General features: G+C 43.2%; 1 protein-coding gene across 1 annotated transcript in view; it reads left to right on the top strand.

The window, feature by feature from the left end:
- LOC130376781 (dihydropyridine-sensitive L-type skeletal muscle calcium channel subunit alpha-1-like) overlaps positions 1 to 25,550 on the top strand; it is a 73,103-nt gene that overhangs the window by 15,363 nt on the left and 32,190 nt on the right. The window contains exons 12-19 of the mRNA XM_056583652.1: positions 4,398 to 4,527; positions 5,425 to 5,484; positions 6,812 to 6,918; positions 7,030 to 7,117; positions 7,209 to 7,316; positions 7,439 to 7,491; positions 7,600 to 7,746; positions 8,122 to 8,323. Coding sequence (XP_056439627.1) covers positions 4,398 to 4,527; positions 5,425 to 5,484; positions 6,812 to 6,918; positions 7,030 to 7,117; positions 7,209 to 7,316; positions 7,439 to 7,491; positions 7,600 to 7,746; positions 8,122 to 8,323 — 895 coding nt within the window. The remainder of the gene's footprint in view (positions 1 to 4,397; positions 4,528 to 5,424; positions 5,485 to 6,811; positions 6,919 to 7,029; positions 7,118 to 7,208; positions 7,317 to 7,438; positions 7,492 to 7,599; positions 7,747 to 8,121; positions 8,324 to 25,550) is intronic.

The following is a 25,550-nucleotide window of genomic DNA, read 5'->3' as shown; positions in this document are numbered from 1 at the left end:
ATTCATTGTATTCATGATTGTAATCATATACTCGTGAAAATCTGTTGATTCTTGGTATTGTACAGATAATAAATTGTTGTGTTGGTAGATCTATAGTCTCCTGTGTGTACAGGGAAATATGAAAACAGGCAAGAGAGGAGATTTAACACTGGTTATGTTGGCTGCCATTGTCATCTTTTATTTTACACCACATCAGATATTCTTAGCATTGTTATCAAAATAAAGTACTCAATCAATAAATAATCTACACAATTTCTTCTGTATGAATCTGATTAAATAAACCCAATAACCAATAACCAAAATAAACCTTCAAATCAAATTAATTTATCTAAACTGCAGATAATTACATTAATATAAATGTTAAATAGAAATGTGACTCTTTACAGAAATACTGTAGTAAATGATGACACTTTCAGTGGTGTTTAATGCTAAGTCTGTAGACCTACCCATTTTAATTACAGTAAATTACCCAAACAAATTAGCAATTCATTATCTCAACTAAAACTAATAATAGGTCTACTTTGAGAGTGAATAACAGTATCAAAACAGGCACCATCAAAATAGCCTACATTTAAAAAACACTATCTGTCCTACACCATTATACATTGCGTTCAAAGGGATATAAATGTGCTGGTTGTATAAAACACTAGTAAATCCTAAACTAAGTCATAAAATCACACTGAAGCGCTTTACCCAAACAAATTAGCAATTCATTATCTCAACTAAAACAATAATAGGTCTACTTTGAGAGTGTAACAGTATCAAAACAGGCACCATCAAAATAGCCTACATTTAAACAACACTTTATCTGTCCTACACCATTATACATTGCTGTTCCAAGTGATATAAATGTGCTGGTTGTATAAAACCTAAACTAATCCTAAACTAAGTCATAAAATCACACTGAGGCGACGACAAACTTATCCAGACGTCCATGAGTAGACGTACATTTTGTCTGAATTTCCGTATGTACGTCGCCGTGACACCGCCGCCGGTGGGCGGAACTTCCATGCAGTCGCCGTGGCGTCGCTGCTGGTCTCTCGTCTGCAGTCCCAATCAATCCCATTCAAAATTTCACACGTTCTGACGGCGGCGTAGGGTAGACTGCTCCTTCGCCTCTTCCAGGTTATCCTTAGGTTTGGCACTATCCACTCGCCATATATCCTTAGGTTTGGCACTATCAGAGAATGTCTAATATGAGGAGAATGGGCACTCGCTGGTTAGTTCCGGTTTTCTGGACTGGTTGCAGTAATAATCTCTGTGCACGCGGGGCGCTCGCAGGCGAGGCCACAATGAATGGGATGTAATTTTTTGTCAAGTAATTTGAAAGTTGCGTTCAAAAGGAGGGGTTAAGATAATAAACTCAGCTGAATATTGCATTTTTTAAGGTCACGTATCTGTTCTAAAAAGGCGTTAAAAAAATGCGATGACGTCACACATGGTCATACTGTCAGAGGTACTGCTTTACGGCCGTTTCTGAAGCACTTCCGCATATCCCTTTTCCCGCAACGATAACACCAGCTGTTGGAGGTAAGGCTTTTTCTCGCTTAATACACTAGTTACAGAGTTTAAGTGAGCTAATGTAAAAAAAAGAAATGTGCGAATGTTTTACATATGTAACTTCCAGAGTGTTTTTTTTTAATCCTCACTAGTGCCGATGTTAAAGCTTTTTTTTTAGTAACGATTATGAGCCATTTCTTTCTCCTGAAATAGAAACCTGGATTAGAATCATAATTTTTAGACTGCATCAACTTAGTTTACATCAGTAAACAATTTCCTAGAGAGCAGTGTTCTGTTGTACGCCTCCTCATGCCTCTTCCTTTCTTGATCTCTACAGTTGGACCTTGATGCTGTGACAACGGACAAGTCTTCTGCCTCTGTCCTTTTTCCTTGCCTCTGTTCTGTATGTTCAGTGTTGTTAAATCATTTCTCTTTTTTTTTTATTATTTACTATTAGTTACTGTTCTTGTTAGTGTGATGTTTGAATAAACTTGCCTGTTGCAATGTTGGTATAATGTTTGTATAATTACTGTTATACAATGGCTTAAAACAAACCCATCTTTAAAGATCAGTGAATGCATAGAAATCAATGACAAGCCCGCGATCACCCCCAGTGGATGTCTAATGGAACTACAACCATGATTGGTACAATGGGGCGTATAGGAAGTGCCCAGGCTCTTCGTAGACGGGCTCTGGCACTATCCACTCGCCATTTAAGATGTCCATGGTCTAAACAGCATACGCGAACGTCGCGGGCAATGCATGACATGCAATACACCACTCACGCCACGGGTGGCAGCAGAGTCACCGGTGTTTTCGCGGGTGACGTTGCGGGTGACATTCCGATCAAAATAGCTACGGAAGAAAATTGCATTTTATTCATGATTTTATTGCCCCTTTTACATTGGCGGCTGCAATGCAGGAAGCGCAGAGATAGGCGGTGGGATGTGCGCCCTTTAAATACCACATGAGATCAGGATGGGGAATTTGTTTCTCTGGTGCTTCCAATGTGAAGCCTGGACGAGGAGAGGCATTTCCAGTATTTTTCGAATGTCGGCGCCAAAGTTTGATGATCTCCTTTCGCGAGTCATCAGATATCTTCCTGACTCTCACCAAAACCGGCCCTTGTCAGGGAGCAGCTGGCAGATTTTTTTTTGTCAGATGCTGGTGTGTTTCCGCACCAGTACAATGTGCTGCGATTGGGTATGCGCACTGACCAATAAATGTATTTACATTGGTCCCTTGGAAGCATGACTTTTGATTCATTAGTTATCACATTACACAAGTTAACTAATTTGGTTTACGTCAAACTCATTAATTCATATCCATATAAAATGTTTACACAACGAGCTACTGCCTTGACAGATGCATTTATTATTTAAGTGTATTATAGGCCCTATAGCCAAAGCTATAGCGCATAATGTCCACAGAAATTATATGGTAGGAAACATTATTAGAGAAAAGGGGTTTATTCATCAAATACAGAAACTGACCCACCATACATGCACACATTTTTCATTCACTACACACTCACGGTTTCACTCAAAGAGGCTACTGAACTTATGTTTCACATAGAACATGAACACTTATGTTTCACACAGAACGTGAACACAAAACATTACGTAATTAATTCAAATAGGCGAACACTGAAACAAATAAGGCCAGTAATAGAACGGATATCGGGTGACAAGAAGATCATTAAAATGGCTCATAATCCCGCATCAGCTGTTTGATGTCGCACATCAGCTGTTTGATGTCGCGCGTCAAAATAGCACTTTGCCCCTGTGGAAGGGTTCGCATAAATTGGCACAGGTAAGCCTAATTAGTAAAAGAGACGTGAATGTCATGAAATAATGTACAATATTTGCATGACATTCACGTTCCCTCATCCTTTCAATTTTTTTTCTGTAATATAACCTTACCTATAGTTGAAATAATGTACAATATTTGCAGTATCGCCCCCACCGACGACGCATAGTACTGCATGGATCGGCGCGTCGCTTATCAAAAATTGGGAGGACGCGTTGTGCTACGCATCGACGCATAATGGTGGCCGAAGCGTAGCCTTCTGGACGCGTATGCGTAGCGATGCGTTGACTATGTAATGACCCTAGGCCTGTACATTAGAAGACTTCATGCTCTTGATGGAGAGGACTGAAGAGCGTTGTAGTACTGTACAATCCTAAACCTAGTGAAGTACCTCCACTAGGTGGCTAGGCTAATGCAAACGTTGTTTTGCAAAGTCTCGCATGATAAGCGTTGAGGCAAACCCAACAATGTCTCCCCATAATAACAATCGCAGATGTGGTCTTGCTGGTTCTGGGGAGTGAAGCCACAGCCACAGGCTTATGGATTACTTTATGGTATTATTGGGACTTGAACCGTGCTTCATCTTCTAATAACTCATCAGGTGGTTCAGGTTGTTCGGCTCCAGCCAACCTTCAACCCCTTAAGCACCTTCTGGATTCAGCAGACTTTTGGATTTTTTTTTCTCACAATGTACAATGTATTTTTTATTTTGCTAGCCAATAGAAAAGTACACTGGATGAAGGGGGATTTACAGTTTCCATGCCGTTCCTGAAGCGTGCGGACAGCCAACGGCTATGGTTTTAGCTTTATTATTAGGAATTTGGAGAGTCAACCTTGACTTGAGTGATCAATATTGAAAACTAGTTCTTGTTTTTTAAGTGAATAGCTGTAGAAAAGTTACGTATTGAATAGGTTTGATATTATGCATGGATATTGTTTAGTATTGATTGTTATTCTAAATATGTATGAAAACATTAAGCTAACATTTAGTTAAAATGTTTCATTAGCATTTGAAACATATTGCCTATGAACAGCCATGGAGGTCAGTTTTTCTGATTCCCTTGACCGATCAAGTGTTTTCCTCCCAGGTTTCGTAAACTGTGCCATCGCATCATCAATGCCACCACTTTCACCAACATCATCCTGCTCTTCATTCTCCTGTCCTCCATCTCACTGGCGGCTGAGGACCCCATTGATCCCATGTCCTTCAGAAACCAGGTAAATCTCTCTCTCTCTCTCTCTCTCTCCCTCACTCTCACTCTCTCTCTTTCTCTCACTCTCTCTCTTTCTCTCTCTCTGTGGTCTCACAGTTAAAACATACGATTTAAAATATTCTGGTGTGGGCCAAGCTTAACTAGCTTGTAGCTTAAAAGACAATCAGTCAATGCTGATCGTTAGTGATTAAGATAGATAGAATCACATCCTATAACTGATACTTCAAATAATAAATGCTGGCCAGCCAGTACCTCTCTCTTTGTTCACAAAGATCTTACTATTGACCCTCCAAAGCTTTGAGTTTATCAAAAGAGTGAGACATGCTGCAGCTCCTCACTGAGCGTATTCCAACCACTGGTGAGAAAAGACAGCTTCAAGTCAGCAGTCACGTCTTTAAGAACCCAGCCTTAAAGGTCCCATGGCATGCTCCTTTATGGATTCTTATATATAGGTGTTAGTTGGCTCTTAATACAGTATTTGAAGACGTTCAAGAAATTCAGCCTTGGTGCAGAATTTTAGAGGCGGGTCCAGGTGGAGGGTGGGGGTGTGGCCCTGAGCAGCTTGTGAGCACGGTACCAACGCATCGGAAGCGGGCAGCGGGCAGTGCCGAGGTGATGTTGCCTCGCGGCGGTGGTGCCTCTCGGCAGCGGAGCTCCGGCGGGAGTCAATCAAGGGAAAATTCCCTTTCTCCTCCATGTCGCAGTTCATGTACTTCAGGAAGTAAAAGCCAAAGTTCCTTTCCCCCAATTCCTTCTCAACCATGCTGAGATAACTCCCACTACGAGTCTCGCTGTGGAAATACCAGAGACATATAACTGAAACTGAGTTTATTCCCAAGTTAAAAGACGCAAATGTTGTCTTAAGAACAGAGGTATATTTGTATGTTTCTGTCCATTTTAGGTGTTGGCCTATGCTGATATCGTCTTCACTTCAGTATTCACTGCAGAGATTGTGCTCAAGGTAAATGTACAGTTTTAATGTACAGCGTGATGTACCCTTTTAAACCTATTCATCCAATCTTTAATCAAAGCAATATTTCACATATTTTGCCTCTTTGGCTCTCTATCCACCACTTAGGCATTATAAACCTATGTTTATTTTAAAGATATCAAAGGACAAGATTTACTTCCCAATCGTCTGCCTGTAAGCCACATTACCATTATGTTGAAATGACCAATGGAGCTGCTGTAACATGATGTTATACATGGGGGCTTTAATATTATTTTTAACATAAGACCAACTCCCCTCCGCTCCTAGCTCTCCATCTCACTGTACCAGAACAGTCACAGATAAACAACTCTAGGGCTAACAAAGAAATCCTTTGTCTTATTCACCCCTCCCGCTTTTTCACTGCCGCTTTAGAAGCAATGGTATAATATCTTACGTCCAACTGACACGGAACCACAAGCAACATGTTTTCCTCACACATTTTCTGCTGGCAATCATCCGCCATTTTGAGAGGGCTTGAGCGTAGTCCTTAGGCTACACTGTAAATTCCTTTACCGACTATTGAATCTAAAAAGATTGCGCAAAGAGTATTATACCAGGAGATGACTGGAAGAGACGTAATAACATTGATGTTGCTTACGTTGCTTAAACAAGGTATGTACCTGCTGCCTCAAGCACTGATTTGTAAATGCATATTCAAGTTGTTACATAAGGCTGCGAGCTAAATGGCAGACTACCTTCTTTTTGGCTGGCTACTTTATGCATCATGCTTATTTCTGCTACAGTCCGAGATCTGCAACAGTAAAAAGTCGATAAAGAACAGCCTAGCCACTGGAGCTCAGTGTGACTGTCCTGACTTTTGATATGTGTACATTATTGGTGAGATCTATCAGACATATTCAGAACACCTTGGAGAAAACAGTGCCTACAAACCTTTGTGCATCCCTAGTAAATACTGTGTGCCATAATACATTATTTCTGTTTTAACAAGCAGACTTTTTGGATCTGAAACAAAGGAAATCCATTGAATCCCTGTTTTAGTTAATGATGAAATAATTAGAACCATTCATTTAAAAGCCTTCAGCTAGTAAATAACTTATCATTAATAAAACATGGTTAATAAGTGCTATGTTAAAGGTATGCTATGCTATGTTGTGTGAGAGATGCTTTGCACAAAGATTCCACAAAGTAAAATAATCTAAAGTTGAACTGCAAAAGGGGGGTTAGGGCCATGCGATCTCGGTTAGTCCTTTACCAAATGTATTTGATAGAAGGGGATATTAAGCGAAGGCGATGTACAGAATGGGGTAGGTTTTAAGTGCCAATGTTTCTCTTTTAGATGACCACATATGGAGCCATTCTACATCAAGGCTCCTTCTGCAGAAACTCTTTTAACATCCTGGACTTACTCGTCGTCAGTGTCTCCCTTCTGTCAATGGGCATGGAGTAAGTTTGGCCGACAGATTGTTGACACCGCAAAGTTGTCTTGTTGTCACAATTTGACAAGTGACTCAGGCTACATATTTAAGTAATGATTTTTGTGCTTGCCCTACATAGATCCAGTGCTATTTCTGTGGTTAAAATCCTCAGAGTGTTGAGGGTACTGAGACCTCTGAGGGCCATAAACAGAGCCAAGGGACTCAAGGTAAGTGTACATTCACATTGTTTGCGTTTGTTCACCTTGTTCTAATAGCAGATCATGGATCTTATCTGTTCTCACCACCCTTCCTCCACAGCATGTGGTGCAGTGTGTCTTTGTGGCCATTAAGACCATCGGAAACATTGTCCTTGTTACCATGCTGCTTGACTTCATGTTCGCCTGCATTGGAGTGCAGCTCTTCAAGGTGAGCTTCTTTATCCAGCTAAGGATTGGGTCAGCCCTAGCTCAACTGTTTAATGACTGTTTAATAGGTCTGTAATTAACAGATTTTGTATTCCTGTTCAAAATGGTGAATGGCCATTGTAGGGAAAGTTCTATTCATGCACAGATCCTGATCAGTTAACTGAGTTAACATGCAAGTAGGTGCACACAGAAACTGGACCCGCTTTTTCGAGAGCTAATATTATCTTATATACCATTAAATCATATTTTATTAAAAGGACACAACTTGGGGCTCTACTTCACAGAGGCTGGTACGTTAGATACGAAGAGGGAGCCCTACATGAGATGGAGATCCGAAAGAGGAACTGGGTCAACTCAGAGCTCAACTTTGACAACATCCTGAATGGGATGCTGGCTTTATTCACTATCTCCACCTTTGAGGGGTGGCCAAAGTCAGTACCATTCTTTGTTTAATGTACAGTACACGTTACAGTATATTGTAGTGTGTGTGTAAACAATATTTTCTGGTTCTAATTGAAATATAAAGTAAACCACGCCCTACTCTTTGAATATACCAGATGGAGATGTGGCATTATGAAATAAATGTGGCATTTTTAAATAAAAGTCCCCTGAAATATATAGATTGGGCGTATTTCAATATCTTTTTTAAATACACTTTATCAAAATAGAAATTTGATAAAGTGTTGCCATTGTTCAGAAGAATACATAATAAGATAATCATTATATTACTGTAAAGAGGGCAAATAGAGCAGGACAGGTCTTTGAATTAGATATGATATTTCTCATGTGTTTTATTGTTTCTCCAGGATTCTGTACAAGGCCATTGATTCTAACCTGGAGGACACCGGCCCAGTGTACAATAACCGCGTGGCCATCTCCATCTTCTTCATCATCTATATCATCCTGATCGCCTTCTTCATGATGAACATCTTTGTGGGCTTCGTCATCGTCACTTTCCAGGAGCAGGGGGAACAGGAGTACAAGAACTGTGAGCTGGACAAGAACCAGGTGGGCTGTGTGTGTGTGTGTGTGTGTGTGTGTGTGTGTGTGTGTGTGTGTGTGTGTGTGTGTGTGTGTTTCTTCTGGACCCTTCCATGATGATCCCTTTGTGGTAGGCCTTACTGAATTTGAATCCGTTTAGCCTCAAATAGTCTGGTAGGTTAAGTCCATATTTTAGGACAATCGTTCACATTACGATACAAGCACCAAATTCTGCATGAATAATGCCTTGACCCTACTTATTGAGAAAAGCCTGCATCAGATATAAAGGAAGAGTTGAAGTCTCCTCCAACTCATTATTCATGTAGTCCTGAGAGAAATGGTTATTCAATGATTGCCACAAACAACAAATTGCCAATCAGGTTAGACATATCCCAGTTGGACGATGGAGGGGGCATTGAGGAAACACTTAGAAGGAACTGTGCAAAATATATCCAAAGCTGTTGTCTGATGTTCAATAATAGCAAGCTTGAGCGTGCAAGAAAAGGGCAGCTTCCATCCAGATTGACCCTGGTGAGGGGAACTCAAAAATGCGCAGGACTGTGCTTCAAGTGCGGAAGTGTTTCTTGTGTGAGATGATGGAACCCATGTCCGAACAACGACAGGCAATGGCCATGCAACTGAATGACAGGCTCAACGAATGTGCCCGTAACCTTAATGATGGTAAACTCCTGGCTATATTGAGTAGTGGAGATGTTGTGGCCAAGGAGTTGAAGTACCATTGCTCCTGTTTAGCAGCCCTACACAATAGGGAGAGGGCATATCAGTTAGCAAAGAACAAAGACACAAATGGTGTGAATCTAGGAAAGGAAGCACTCCCACTTGTGTTCTCAGAGCTACTTACTTATGTAACTGAGACCAGAAACAACAGTGACGAGCCTGTTGTATTTCGACCCACTGAAATGGTTCGCCTGTACAAGCAGAGGCATCAACAATTCGTGACAACTGTGCTAACAGTTGTAAACTCAGATGTAAACTCAACTAGACTGAAAGACAACCTTTTGGCATAAATCCCTGGGCTTGAAGCATACAAGAAAGGAAGACATTTTCTTCTGGCTTTAAAAAAAGACCTTGGCCCGGTCTTGTCTGAAACATTAAACTACTCTGATGCTCTTGTTCTTGCCACAGCTGCCAGAATATTACGCAGGCAAAAAACCTTGTAGAGATGCTTAATGACCATTAAGCATCAGCATCACGTATGACCGAGGACTTGACATTTTAGCACAGTTGGGAGATGCAGTTGTGAATTGATACCTTGAACAAGGGTTGGTTTGTCTCCCCGTTCTGAGATAAGGCCTCTTTTCCACAGCTGCAATGGATAACATTGACCATAACCCATCATCAACAACTGCAACTACTTCATTCCATGGTACAAGTATCTCTATCTTTCAGCATCCATCATCAGGAAATCAAGGTGAAGTTCGGTAGCCCATTCAAATTAGGAACAACAAGGTTAGGAAAGATCCAGAACTGCTTTTTGCACAAAGAAGAATCCCTGTCCTCCCAAGGGCAATGCAACACACAATTCTTTGCCAAGTATCATGTTGACAAACAAATGTGAATGGCTTGAGCGAGTTAGCCTCAGACAGACAATAGATGATGAGGTCAACATCACCTGGTCTGGCTATCATGCAGAGAAAAAGAGAAGTTTACAGTTTGAAGTAAGCATTACATCACTTTTGCCGCATCTTCGGGATGAAGCTCATTCAGTTGCCACAGTTAAACATTCCATGGACAGAGTCAGAGATGCTATTGCATACCTGAATCCAAGATCAGGTCCCTGTCATAACAGCAGACCAGCCAATCTATGCACTTGCCAAACAGGTGCAATGGCATTGGCCTGACCTTTATGGCGAGCAGAAATTTGTCATTATATTTGGTGGGCTCCGTCCACATAGAGATGAATGCGTTGAGATCTCTTGGGACCTTGCTCAAAGGCAGTGGTTGGACAGGGGCTCTTGTGGCTTCTTTAGGTATAGCAGAGTCATATATATATTTCGTACTTTAGTTTAGTACTTATGAATACTACTTTAGAGATGAAAATGAAGAGGCCCATACTTCTTTAAGTTGGGAAGACTGGTGTGAGAAAAAAGAAAAACTTATTTAGCCCTCCTTCCCTTGCTGAAGTAGCCAAACAAACATTTGTTTTCCCTAACAAAAAAGGCGTTCTTTTTTACATTGCCATCTATCTTCACAATGCAACACATTTAACTTTTTATTGCAGAATTGGAATGATCAGACCGTTTTACCTATGTTTTGATACCAAGATCATCAAAATGTGATTATCAAATCTCAATCCAAGTCAAATACCAGAGCCGTGTTCCAATACCCGTACTTCCATGAGTATACTTAAAGGAAGTAGACTATCCGTACTATCAAATTTTTCAGATGTGAGTGCTGTTTCAAATCGAGTACTCCGTGGTGCACTAACCGGGGAATTATGATCACGACTGCCGCCGCGGCTCCTCTCCCGCAATAAGCATCCCGCTTTGAACTGTGAACTCTTTACGCCTAGCAGCTATAAAAAGCTATAAAAACTACAAAATGATTCTATTGGTGCAGGCTATGTGGAAAATGCCCCAACTTTGGCTCAGCCTGGCTCCGCCTCTTCCGCTACGTAGCTAAGATGGCTGCCGTTGAGTACGGAAAGTGTCCTTCGATCCACACTTCACGATTAGCCCGTTTTGAGTACGACATCCGGGTCCTTGAAGTATACTTATTTTCGCCGGATCTGAATTGGAACGTACTACGTACTCAAAATTTGGCTAGTAAGTACGGATAGTAAGGGTATTGGATCACAGCACAAGTCTAATGGCGTTCAATGGTGGCCATCTTGGAAAATGGCGGCCATATTGGATTAATTTTTTTTGCCTGGCTAACAAGCTTTTTGGAATTAGTGGGTTCCAAAGAATATTTCTGCCAAGTTGGATGCTTGTAACATAGAGTGAACGATTTGTTGACTAATCTGCCAGACTAAAAGGCCTGGGGCCGTGTGAGAAAGAGGTATTGAACCCCCAACACACATGCGGGACGGGACGCAACCAAGGAGCCAGTTGGTCAAAAAGCAGGAGTCGGCTCAGAGAGTTGAAGGTTGCAAAAATGGTGCCGGTTTATTTACAGTGCCCAAAAAGTACAAAAATATGACACAAAATAATACAGCCTCTCGGCAAGCTGTTGCATGTCAAATGCCCGACCTTTTTCCCCTCCCATGTCTCCCCATTAAATAGGCCTACCAATCAGGGCCGATTGGGAGAAACCACTGGGATAGGTGACACATCAATATCACATGATCACTCAAACACCACAAAACAATAGCCCCAACACTATATGTTCATCAAACGATGCATACCAATATATACACACACACACACACCCACAACACAGTCTTGGATAAATAAATCACACCAACCATAACCACACTCAAAGTACAAACGCTACCTCACCACCCCCGCCATTAGCAAACCAAATGAACTCGGAACAGAGTTCATTTGGTTCCCGGAACAGAAAATAAAGCCCTGGTTCCCATGCGGCACGCGTTCCCCATGGACCAGTTTGCCGGACGGACAGGAAGAAGGGTAGTTGACAAACACATGTTTGTGTGAATTATCTAGCATGTTTGTAAATAAATGGATTGTATTAAACTGTGGTGCGTGGTTGTTTGTAGTGTGGTGCTAGGTGTGCATGCAAAAGGTAAATGGCTAAATGGTAGCATCTGGGGAAATGCGACCCTCGCTTTTCACATTTCCTCCCCCCTCTGAAGGCTCGTCACTAGGGTGACGAGACAGGAAGTCTGCTACGGGATTCTGTTTCCCTGCCCTGTACCTAATCTGAAATTGGAATGGCTGCAAAGACAAATACCATCGTGTTATGCGTGCATTTGAATCTTTCATTTTCCCAAACCATTGCAATGCCTTATGATCAGACTCAAGTAAAAAGTCTCTGCCCATCAGGTAATATTTCAAAGTCTCTAGGGCCCATTTCACTGCCAGGCACTCAAGCTCCACTACGGAGTACCTGGTTTCCCGGGGAAAGCGTTTACGGCTTATGTAAGCCACCGGCTTCTGCTCTTCGGTGTCCCCCTGGAGAAGAACTGCCCCCAGTCCCACTCCAGAGGCATCTGTCTGTACTGTGAACTGGCTCTCAAAGTCCGGACTCTGCAACACAGGTTCACAGAGCAATGCTGCTTTCAGGTCGTGGAAAGCCCCCTCATGCACCTCCTCCCACCTGACCTTCGTGGACCCCGACTTCCTGGTCAGATCAGTGAGAGGTGTAGCACGGGTGGCAAAGTTCGGGATGAATCTCCGGTACCACCCAGCGAGCCCCAAAAAAGACCGTACATCCTTCTTGGTCTGGGGTCGTGGACAGTCCCGGACCGCCTCCAACTTGTCCTTCTGAGGCTTAATCACCCCTCCTCCAATAATGTGCCCCAGGTACCTGACCTCAGACTGAGCCAGGGCACATTTCCTTGGCTGGAGCGTCAGTCCAGCCTCGTTGATGTGGCGCAGCACCTCCCCCAGATGCTGGAGGTGCTGCCCCCAGGTGGCGCTATAAACTACCACGTCGTCCAAATACGCCGCTGCAAAGGTGTCTGTGCCATCCAGAACACGGTCCATAAGCCTCTGGAAGCACGCAGGCGCCCCCTGCAGGCCGAAAGGCATGACCGTGAACTGGTAGAGACCTTGAGGGGTACGGAAGGCCGTGTATGGCTTCGCTCCCTCAGCCAAGGGCACCTGCCAATACCCCTTGCAGAGGTCAAGCGTTGTGACAAACTGCGCCTTTCCCAGATGCTCTAGGAGGTCCTCCAACCTCGGCATTGGATAGGCGTCGAAGCTGGATTGGGCGTTCAGCTGCCTAAAGTCGATGCAGAAGCGGAGGCTCCCATCCTTCTTAGGAACGAGAACCACAGGGCTGCTCCAGCCACTGTAGGACCGCTCAACGACCCCCAGCTGCTTCATTGCCTCCAACTCCTCCTTGAGTGCAGGCAACAAGCGCTCAGGAATCCGGTACATCCGCTGTCTCACCGGCTTGGAGTCTTTGAGCTGGATGTCGTGCTCCACCACCGCTGTGCGCCCTGGCTGCTCTGAGAACATCCCCTCCGGGATGATGGCCCGCAGCTCCTGCACCTGCTGAGCAGTCAGGTGAGAAAGATCGGGCTCAGTGTTGGGGACCTGCGAAGGAAAGAACTGCTCTGGAGCATCCTCATCCTCCCCCACAGATCGCACCATCAGCTGGTGGCTGAGTGGCAACTCCCGCTCGTGCCCCTCCTTGAGGAGATTGATGTGAAAGACCTGTCTGGTCTTACTCCTCCCTGGCATCTCCAGCTCGTAGGTCACCGGCCCCAGCTTACGAGTAATCCGATAGGGCCCCTGCCAGCGGGCCAGAAGCTTGTTCTCCGTCGTCGGCAACAGCAAGAGAACCTGCTGTCCTGGCGTGAAGCTCCTCTGTCTCGCCGACTGGTCGTACCACCGGGCTTGGGTCTGCTGGGCCTGATGCATGTTGTCCTCCACCAGGCTAGCCATCTCCTCCATCTTGTCTCGCATCTTCAGGACGTAGGCAAGGATGCTGTTGGTCTCAGTGGGCCTAGGGTTCCCCCAGGCCTCCCGCAGCAAATCCAGAGGGCCCCTGACTTGACGCCCATACAACAGTTCAAAGGGCGAGAACCCTGTGGATGCCTGCGGCACCTCCCTGAAGCCAAAAAGGAGGTACGGTAGCCACTGGTCCCACTCTTTGCCGTTGGCTGCAACAAACTTTTTCAGCATGCTCTTTAAAGTTCTGTTGTACCTCTCTACCAGCCCGTCCATTTGAGGGTGTTAGGGAGTGGTCCTTATTCCCCTTATCCCCAGTAAACCGTAAACTTGTTTGAGTGTTTTGGAAAGGAATGCAGTTCCCTGGTCTGAGGATTTTGTTTGGTATGCCTACCCTAGATATCAGCTGCAGTAAAGCTCGTGCGATAGCGCTAGCTGTGATATTGCGCAGGGGAAAGGCTTCAGGGTATCGAGAAGCATAATCACAAATTACTAAAATTAATCTGTGCCCTGACCGTGTTCTTTCTAAGGGCCCAACTATATCCATCTCTATTCTGTTGAATGGGACACCAATTATTGGGAGTGGATGAAGAGGGGAACGTCTGACTTTGTGGCTACTGGTAAGTTGACAGGTGGGACATGACTTACAGTACCTTTGTACTTCACTGTATAACCCTGGCCTGTGGAAACGTGCTGCTATCCTCTCCAGAGTCTTAACATTTCCAAGATGCCCTGCCCAAGGGATATCATGGCCTAAGGTTAATACCTTCTCTCTAAGACCCTTTGGGACAACCAACTGCTCACTGCGGCCCCCCCTCGGGTTGGTGGTACAATAGGCCCTCCTGGATAAAGTAGTACTCGCCCGTTAAAGCCGCAGCTACACCAGTCTTCTCACCATCTACCTCTGTGACTTTGCGGAAGGTTTCTTTTAACGACTCATCCGCTTTCTGCAGTTCACTGATATTACTGGGAATCTCCCACAAAGCTTCTCGTGGCACAACAGGAACTGGCAACTGATCTCCCATTCTCTGCATTGTGCCCTGCAGCTTCTCTCTCCTTCTCTGTCTGCGGCTCTTTTGCGCCTTGACATGCCCAAGTGGGCTAATTTCTACCTGACTAAAGGGCATCATGTCCAACAGTGACTTATTAGCCTCCACTTTAGCCTTACCTTGTGATCTAGTCGCTACCATACTAACTGGCTTGGTGGATTGCACCAATTCAGGCAGTATGAGGACATCCTGTCCCAATACTACTGGCTGGCTCAACCCTTCAACTACCCCCGCCGTTAGCCAAAAGGTACGCCCTTTAACCACAAGTAATATCTTTGCCACCGGATAGACATGCTCATCGCCATTCACACAACACACCCTGATCTGCCTTTTCCCCAGCTTCTCTGACTTGTCTATCAGATGGGGCTGAACCAAGGTCTGGCTGCTGCCTGTGTCTAGGAGAGCGAAAGTAGCTTTACCATTGACCGTAACAGGGACAGTCTGAACTTTTCCCACACACTCATTAGATGGACTACCGGGTCTAGGTACACTACACATGCCTAGCCTCTCTTTGGCCTTTCTGACGGGGCACTCTCTGCTAATGTGACCTGGGTGATTACAGTAGTAACACACCACATTCACGCTCCTCTGTGTGGCTGTGGGTGCTGGGGCCTGCCTAGGCTGTGAGTTAGAGGGTGAATTGTATGGGGGTCTAGGCTGTGAAGTAGGTGTTGTGTGAGGATGTGTGTATGGCGTCCTACTCTGACCAGACCCCCTAGGACCAACTCCCATACCGTCTCCCCCAGACTTACCCCCGGCTGGTGATCGGTTGAAGCTCTGGAACCGGAACGCCTTCGCACCCGAGCGTGCCGCACGGAACGCCTCTACCAGCTCTGTAGAGGCGCTCAGTAGTCGGGTTATGCTCCTTCACCCACACACGCACATCAGGAGCCAGGGAACACAGGTACTGCTCCAGGATTAGGAGCTCTCCGATCTCCTCAACAGTCTTCCTGTCTGGCTTGATCCACTTTCTGTAGTTATCTTTTAGGCGGTTGTATAGCTCTTTCGGGGTCTCTCCTGGTCGGACGTCCGGATCACGGAACCGCTGCCTGTAGATTTCCTCGCTGATCTCATATTTTGAGAGAATGGCCTCTCTCACCTTGCTGTAGTCCATGGCCCCCAGGATATCCATCGCCACGTATGCAGCCCGTGCCCGTCCCGTTAGGTAAGGTACCAGGTACACGGCCCATTCAGCTCTTGGCCACCGATAGGCGGCTGCCAGTCTCTCGAAGGTGGTGAGATACTGTTCGATATCATCTCCCTCCTCCAGCTTCGGCACGGCTGCTCTGGTCCAGGCGACTGGAGACGGCACTGCTGGGTCTGCTGGGGCTGCTGGTCCTGGGCCTGGATACGGAGGTGCTGCTGGTGGTGGTTCCACTGGATGTCGCACGCCATCACTTCCTGGCCGACGTCCATCACCGCCACGCCCTCGTTCTCCCTCCAGCTCATCTCGGACGTTGTTCAGCTGCAACTCCCGGTGTCCTCTGCGGCATCATCAGCCACTGGAACACCTCCCTGGGCTCCGTCCGCTTCCTCATTTTCTTCCTCCTCTGGCCGCGGCATACCCCGGGTTAGATGTCGGATCGACCTCCCCTGGCGTATCTGCGCCCGTCTTCCTGGACTTCTCTTCGTGCTCTTGGAGGGCGCCACGATCCCACCACTGCCACCAACTGTGAGAAAGAGGTATTGAACCCCCAACTCACATGCGGGACGGGACGCAACCAAGGAGTCAGTTGGTCAAAAAGCAGGAGTCGGCTCAGAGAGTTGAAAGTTGCAAAAATGGTGCCGGTTTATTTACAGTGCCCAAAAAGTACAAAAATATGACACAAAAGAATACAGCCTCTCGGCAAGCTGTTGCATGTCAAATGCCCGACCTTTTTCCCCTCCCATGTCTCCCCATTAAATAGGCCTACCAATCAGGGTCGATTGGGAGAAACCACTGGGATAGGTGACACATCAATATCACATGATCACTCAAACAATAGCCCCAACACTATATGTTCATCAAACGATGCATACCAATATATACACACACACACACACCCACAACACAGTCTTGGATAAATAAATCACACCAACCATAACGACACTCAAAGTACAAACGCTACCTCACCACCCCCGCCATTAGCAAACCAAATGAACTGTCCCGGAACAGAAAATAAAGCCCTGGGGCCGTATTCACAAAGGATCTTAGGGCTAAAAGTAGGTCCTAATTGGCGAATTTAGGAGTAACTCCTAAAAATAATGGGCGTGTCACTCTTAAATTTAGGACTCCTAACTTTTTTCACTAAGAGCAATTCACAATGTATTTTAGGACTAAAAGTAGCACCTAAGTCTAGGAGAGCTTTAAATTCCTCAAGAGGACTCCTAACTCAGTAAGACCTATTCACAAAGAATCTTAAAATGCCTGCGAGACGAAATTTTAGGGTATTCAACTTATTGTGGAGTTAATGCGCGATGTAATAACATCCCCGACTAACAGGAATAATCTGATTAGTCCCGAAATAAAATGTTATACAAATTATAAGTTATAAAAAAATATATATAACTTATAAAAAATAAAAATAATTGCACCATCAAAAGACGAGGACGTGTTCGTCAATAGGAAGAAAGTGCATTCCATCAACACGCAGGTTGTTTTTGATGCAAATATTAACATAGCCTACTGGATGTTGTTGCAAAGTGGCCTGGATCTTCAGCTACCCATGATTCGCGCATTTTAATGGTGTGCGGTCTGAGGCAGCTTTTTGAGATGTACCAGTTGGGTGTCACTTGCTGGGTGACAGTGACTATCCATGCAAGACGTGGCTCTAGACACCCTACCTCAATCCACAACCGGGAGCACAGTTAAAGTGTAACATGTAAGTGATTGCGCAGATTACGCTTAGTCCTATGCGTAAAACACATCGTATTGGCTCTTTGCGAGCACACAAACATACACGAAATGTTGTGGAGAGAGGAATTGGGCAGATGAAACGTCGGTTTCATGTCCTCCACGGCGAAATACGCCTCACCCCAGAGAGGGCAAGCACAGTAATCACTGTATGTGCCATTCTACACAACCTCTGCAAGCGGAGGAACATTCCACAGCCAGACGATGATGATGATGATGATGATGATGATGGCGATCAACATTACAAGGAATTTGGCCGTGTGGAACCGAGTGGACAGGCATTTAGGGATCACTTTGAAAACACATTTTAGGTAAACACCTTGGCACAAATCAGTCAACACTTGGGTAGTTCGTAACATTTATTTTCTTTTAGATTTTACGTATTTTTATTGTTTGCTATCTCTCTCTCTTGAACGTGCAGGCTACAACGTCATTATCGTGGTCTGCACAAAAATGTCATCATGCGTGTATTCTGCTAACTGCACTACAACTACTTAATAGGAATTCATTTCTAGCCTAGGCTATTTCCTTGTTTTTCGGTGATTCAGTGGGCTTGTCTGAACAACCAATCACCGAACTGACCGCTTCAAAACTCGTGCACGAGAATTGACGTAATCCATAGCAACGGCGCGTCACTCTTAGTTCACTCTTTGTGATTTATCCTTAGTAAGAGTAGGTCTCAGCGGCTTTGTGAATAACTTTTAAGAAAAAACTCCTACGTAAAATGTTTTAGCGCGAGTTAGGAGCACTCCTAGCGGTAAGATAAAATGCTTTGTGAATACGGCCCCTGGTTCCCATGCGGCACGCGTTCCCTCCCAGAATTTCAGGTGCGGGTGGGTAAAAGGGTCAATGATGAAGTATCGGTGTATACAGCAGAAATGATTGCAATATTATTGGCAATACATTGGGTAGAGGAAACTAGACCAGTAAGAGTAACAATATGTTCGGACTCAAGTTCAGTTCTAACCAGTCTACAGAGCAGTAAGTCAGATAGCAGGCCGGACATTCTAAAAGAGATAAAACAGATTTTATATAGAATAGAGATGATGGGTATAACAGTGGTGTTTGTGTGGGTACCGGCACATATTGGAGTGAGAGGGAATGAGGTGGTAGATAAGGTGGCAAAAGAGGCAACAAAATGTGAAGAAATTGAATTACGCATAAATATCAGCAAGATGGAGGGTAAAAACATAATTAAAAGGAAGGAAATTTAAGGAGAAATGGCAGAAGAGGTGGGAGGAGGAGAGGAAGGGAAGGTGGTTTTATAAAATTCAGAGGAAAGTAGGAGAGGCCAGGGGAACATCAAGGAGCAGAAGGGAAGAAACCGTAATATCACGGTTAAGATTTGGACATACAGGGCTAAATGCATCGTTGTTTATGGTTGGAAAACATGACACAGGGAGGTGTGATCATTGTGAGGAGCAGGAAACTGTAGATCATGTAATGAACATTTGTAGAAAGTATGAAGTAGAGAGACGACAAATGCAGGATAATTTGGCAGAAAGTAAAGAAACATATGAGTTAGAGAATATATTAAGGAAAATGTCAGGAGATAGATGCTATAGGCACGTATTTGGATATTTAAAAGAAACAAATTTGATGAAGAAAATATGAAATCCGGGTAACTCAGGGTTACAATAGTAAATAAAGATGCATAAAGAAACCAGTAGGTGGCGGTAAGGCTCATGTTTGTTTGCCAACTGCCAATAAAACCAAATAGAAGAAGAAGAAGAAGGCACGCGTTCCCCATGGACCAGTTTGCCGGACGGACAGGAAGAAGGGTAGTTGACAAACACATGTATGTGTGAATTATCTAGCTGCTAGCATGTTTGTAAATAAATGGAGTGTATTAAACTGTGGTGCGTGGTTGTTTGTAGTGTGGTGCTAGGTGTGCATGCAAAATTTAAATGGCTAAATGGTAGCATCTGGGGAAATGCGACCCTCGCTTTTCACAGGCCGTATTCACAAAGCATTTTATCTTACCGCTAGGAGTGCTCCTAACTCGCGCCAAAACATTTTACGTAGGAGCTTTTTCTTAAAAGTTATTCACAAAGCCGCTGAGACCTACTCTTACTAAGGATGAATCACTAAGAGTGAACTAAGAGTGACGCGCCGTTGCTATGGATCACGTCGATTCTCGTGCACGAGTTTAGAAGCGGTCAGTGCGGTGATTGGTTGTTCAGACGAGCCCACTAAATCACAGAAAATCAAGGAAATAGCCTAGCTAGAAATGAATTCCTAAGTAGTTATAGTGCAGTTAGCAGAATACACACATGATGACAAGTTTGTGCAGACCACGATAATGACGTTGTAGCCTGCACGTTCAAGAGAGAGAGAAAGCAAACAATAAAAATACGTAAGATTGAAAGAAAATAAATGTTATGAACCACACAAATGTGTGTTGACTGATTTGTGCCAAGGTGTTTACCTAAAATGTGTATTCACAAAGTGATCCCTAAATGCCAGTCCACTCGGTTCCACACGGCCAAATTCATTGTCATGTTGATCGCCGTCATCATCATCAGGTCCGGTAAATACATGGTAAATCATAGTGTATTACTGGGTAATTACCACTGGTAATAAGAAGGTAAATACAGAGGAATTATCCGGTAAATTACAGTGTATTACTGTGTAATTACCACTGGTAATAAGAAGGTAAATACAGAGGAATTACAGCTGATGTACCAAGTAAATCCTCCACTATTACCCATCAACTCAACTAAGTAGCGTGTAGTTGTAACTGTTTTAGGTTGGTAATAACTCAGATAATGTGTACTTCCTAGGAAATTAGGCAACCAATTCTTAGAAACACCTATTATCCAAGGTTTATGTTGGTAACAGCCCAAATTTAATGATGTACTATCTAGAAATTAGCATAGCACTTTCCAATAAAATACTTTTTCTTAGTTATTATTCATAGCTACACCCATTTAGAAAGGGTTTATTCAATTTACCACTATGGAATTACTTACCTGGTAACAACCTCTGCAGGAAGTTTTCCTCTAGTGTCATGGTACATCTTCTTAAATACTGGGTACGAAGCCGTTTGTTTCCATGGTATTACCAGGTTCTTACCATATAATTTATAATAGATACATTCCATTATCCATGCAGTCAACACAAACTTGTACCATGTACGTTCTGCAACGTTACCAAGTAAAACACGACAATTTACCCAGTAATTAAGCTGAAACTGTACTGTAAAAGGAAGCCTTGTTTGTTTCCATGGTATTACCAGGTTCTTACCATATAATTTGTAATACATTATTCCCTTTTCCATGCAGTCAACACAAACTTGTACCATGTACGTTCTGCGACGTTACCAAGTAAAACACGACAATTTACCCAGTAATTAAGCTGAAACCGTACTGTAAAAGGAAGCCTCGTTTGTTTCCATGGTATTACCAGGTTCTTACCACATAATTTGTAATACATTATTCCCTTTTCCATGCAGTCAACACAAACTTGTACCATGTACGTTCTGCGACGTTACCAAGTAAAACACGACAATTTACCCAGTAATTAAGCTGAAACTGTACTGTAAAAGGAAGCCTCGTTTGTTTCCATGGTATTACCAGGTTCTTACCATATAATTTGTAATACATTATTCCCTTTTTCATGCAGTCAACACAAACTTGTACCATGTACGTTCTGCGACGTTACCAAGTAAAACACGACAATTTACCCAGTAATTAAGCTGAAACTGTACCGTAAAAGGAAGCCTCGTTTGTTTCCATGGTATTACCAGGTTCTTACCATATAATTTGTAATACATTATTCCCTTTTCCATGCAGTCAACACAAACTTGTACCATGTACGTTCTGCGACGTTACCAAGTAAAACACGACAATTTACCCAGTAAGTAAGCTGAAACTGTACTGTAAAAGGAAGCCTCGTTTGTTTCCATGGTATTACCAGGCTCTTACCATATAAGTTGTAACTGGTTATTCCCTTTTCCATGCAATCAACACAAACCATATATGTTCTGCAACATCGTTCACCAGTAGTTAAGCACTTTAATTGTTGTTATAAAACCCCAAACCACTGTTGATGAAAGACATATTAAAATTAAACAAAATCAAAGGCTTATCTTTCAAACAATGCATATCTCACAAGCAGGCACTGAACACTGAAGAAATAGGACAAAAAAAAGAGCCGTCCACATGAACTAAATTTAAATGTTACTGATGGTGTTTTCATAAAACACATGACAGTGTTATGGCAAGTGACCACAAGGAAGACTGCTTCAACCTCTACAATTTGAATAAGTGGTGAATGCCATGCAGCAATCTGCCTATGGGAGCATCTTTGTGGTCATTCGCAAACCAATGAGTCCACTCGATGAATGAGAGATGACTCTTTAGTGTCTTCTCTGTGAGGTATCCCTGCAGTCTCCACATCTGGGATTTGAAGGCTGACCAAGACCTGACCAGGTACCTCCAAATCTCCCCTTCAAGAATCAGAAGACAAGAAAATAAACATTAGGACTGTCAATTAATGAACATTTCTAGAACATGTAGAACTCAAAGATTATTTTGTTTATCAGTTAAGAAAGGATGCTGGTCCTCTGGCCATTGTGTTTGGTCATATTGAAAAGAGAAAAAGGCATAGCCATAAATACAGTTAATAGGACGGGAGGGGACAGGTTGTTAGCTCCGGTTAGCCCTTTAGCATCGAGCTAGCGGAGCTTCTGTCATTCAAATAACTCGGACATGTTGTTTAAAACCTGTAACACCCAATTTATTAAAATATCCGGATTTAATCGGGCTCTCTCCCATAAGTACAGTTAATAGGACGGAAAGAGACAGGCTCTCTTAGCCCCGGTTAGCACGATGCTAAAGAGCAGCTCTACCGGAGCATGCCACCTCAACAGGTGCAAGTTAGCCTCCGGTTTGATATCTGCCGGATATTCGGTTGACCACCCAATCGGATTCATCAACATAAGTGCAATACATTACGGGCTTACAATGTTGAGGATGGTTTAGGACACCGTATCGCAAAAAATCACAAACACATGTCGCCATCAATGTCTGTGCAACAACGTCATTTACGTTCTGGCTGCTACCTGTTTTAGGGACCGTCAACAAATTACACTCACCGACTGTTGGCAGAGACGTTACCATGGAATTGTTTCAGGAAATTAATCACGCAAATATATTGCAATATAGTTAATCATAAAGCAGTTAATAGTTTAATATTCGACAAAAATCGACCAAACTATATTTGAAATTATTAATTGCATCCCGTTTAACAATAATGCAATATATTAGCAAAGTTACCTGCAGTAAGTAGCAGCCCACCATTGGCAACTACTACTACAATCAGGTGACAAAATGTATTTTTTAATGATTTTTATGTTATTTTATATGATTTATTTCCAGAAACAATTCCATGGTAACGTCTCTGCCACCAGTCAGTGAGTGTAACTTGTTGACGGTCCCTAAAACAGGTAGCAGCCAGAGAACGTAAATGACGTTGTTGCACAGAAATCGATGGCGACAACATGTGTTTGTGATTTTTCGCGATACGGTGTCCTAAACCGTCCTCAACATACTAAGCCCGTAATGTATTGAGCTTATGTCGATGAATCCGATTGGGTGGTAAACCGAATATCCGGCGAATATCAAACCGGAGGCTAACTTGCACCTGTTGAGGTGGCATGCTCCGGTAGAGCTGCTCTTTAGCATCGCGCTAACCGGGGCTAACAGAGCCTGTCTCTTCCCGTCCTATTTACTGTACTTATGGGAGAGAGCCCGATTAAATCCGGATATTTTAATAAATTGGGTGTTATAGGTTTTAAACAACATGTCCGAGTTATTTGAATGACAGAAGCTCCGCTAGCTCGATGCTAAAGGGCTAACTGCCTGTCCCCTCCCGTCCTATTAACTGTATTTATGGCTATGCCTTTTTCTCTTTTCAATATGACACAATGGCCAGAGGACCAGCATCCTTTCTTAACTGATAAACAAAATAATCTTTGAGTTCTACATGTTCCAGAAATGTTCATTAATTGACAGTCCTAATGTTTATTTTCTTGTCTTCTGATTCTTGAAGGGGAGATTTGGAGGTACCTGGTCAGGTCTTGGTCAGCCTTCAAATCCCAGATGTGGAGACTGCAGGGATACCTCACAGAGAAGACACTAAAGAGTCATCTCTCATTCATCGAGTGGACTCATTGGTTTGCGAATGACCACAAAGATGCTCCCATAGGCATATTGCTGCATGGCATTCACCACTTATTCAAATTGTAGAGGTTGAGGCAGTCTTCCTTGTGGTCACTTGCCATAACACTGTCATGTGTTTTATGAAAACACCATCAGTAACATTTAAATTGAGTTGATGTGGACGGCTCTTTTTTTTGTCCGATTTCTTCAGTGTTCAGTGCCTGTTTGTGAGATATGCATGTTTGAAAGATAAGCCTTTGATTTTGTTTAATTTTAATATGTCTTTCATCAACAGTGGTTTGGGGTTTTATAACAACAATTAAAGTGCTTAACTACTGGTGAACGATGTTGCAGAACATATATGGTTTGTGTTGATTGCATGGAAAAGGGAATAACCAGTTACAACTTATATGGTAAGAGCCTGGTAATACCATGGAAACAAACAAGGCTTCCTTTTACAGTACAGTTTCAGCTTACTTACTGGGTAAATTGTCGTGTTTTACTTGGTAACGTCGCAGAACGTACATGGTACAAGTTTGTGTTGACTGCATGGAAAAGGGAATAATGTATTACAAATTATATGGTAAGAACCTGGTAATACCATGGAAACAAACAAGGCTTCCTTTTACAGTACAGTTTCAGCTTAATTACTGGGTAAATTGTCGTGTTTTACTTGGTAACGTCGCAGAACGTACATGGTACAAGTTTGTGTTGACTGCATGGAAAAGGGAATAATGTATCACAAATTATATGGTAAGAACCTGGTAATACTATGGAAACAAACGAGGCTTCCTTTTACAGTACAGTTTCAGCCTAATTACTGGGTAAATTGTCGTGTTTTACTTGGTAACGTCGCAGAACGTACATGGTACAAGTTTGTGTTGACTGCATGGAAAAGGGAATAATGTATTACACATTATGTGGTAAGAACCTGGTAATACCATGGAAACAAACGAGGCTTCCTTTTACAGTACAGTTTCAGCTTAATTACTGGGTAAATTGTCGTGTTTTACTTGGTAACGTCACAGAACGTACATGGTACAAGTTTGTGTTGACTGCATGGAAAAGGGAATAATGTATTACAAATTATATGGTAAGAACCTGGTAATACCATGGAAACAAACGAGGCTTCCTTTTACAGTACAGTTTCAGCTTAATTACTGGGTAAATTGGTGTGTTTTACTTGGTAACGTCGCAGAACGTACATGGTACGAGTTTGTGTTGACTGCATGGATATATGTATCTATTATAAATTATATGGTAAGAACCTGGTAATACCATGGAAACAAACGGCTTTGTACCCAGTATTTAAGAAGATGTACCATAACACTAGAGGAAAACTGTTCCTGCAGAGGTTGTTACCAGGTAAGTAATTCCATAGTGGTAAATCGAATAAACCCTTTCTAAATGGGTGTAGCGACGAATAATAACTAAGAAAAAGTATTTTATTGGAAAGTACTATGCTAATTTCTAGATAGTACATCATTGAACTTCGGCTGTTAAGAACATAAACCATGGATAATAAGTGTTTCTAAGAATTGGTTGCCTAATTTCCTAGGAAGTACACAATATCGGAGTTATTACCAACCTAAAACAGTTACAACT

The sequence above is a fragment of the Gadus chalcogrammus genome, chromosome 23, assembly GCF_026213295.1.
Source record: "Gadus chalcogrammus isolate NIFS_2021 chromosome 23, NIFS_Gcha_1.0, whole genome shotgun sequence".
NCBI lineage: Eukaryota > Metazoa > Chordata > Actinopteri > Gadiformes > Gadidae > Gadus > Gadus chalcogrammus.
This window is presented reverse-complemented; position numbering and strand designations above follow the sequence as displayed.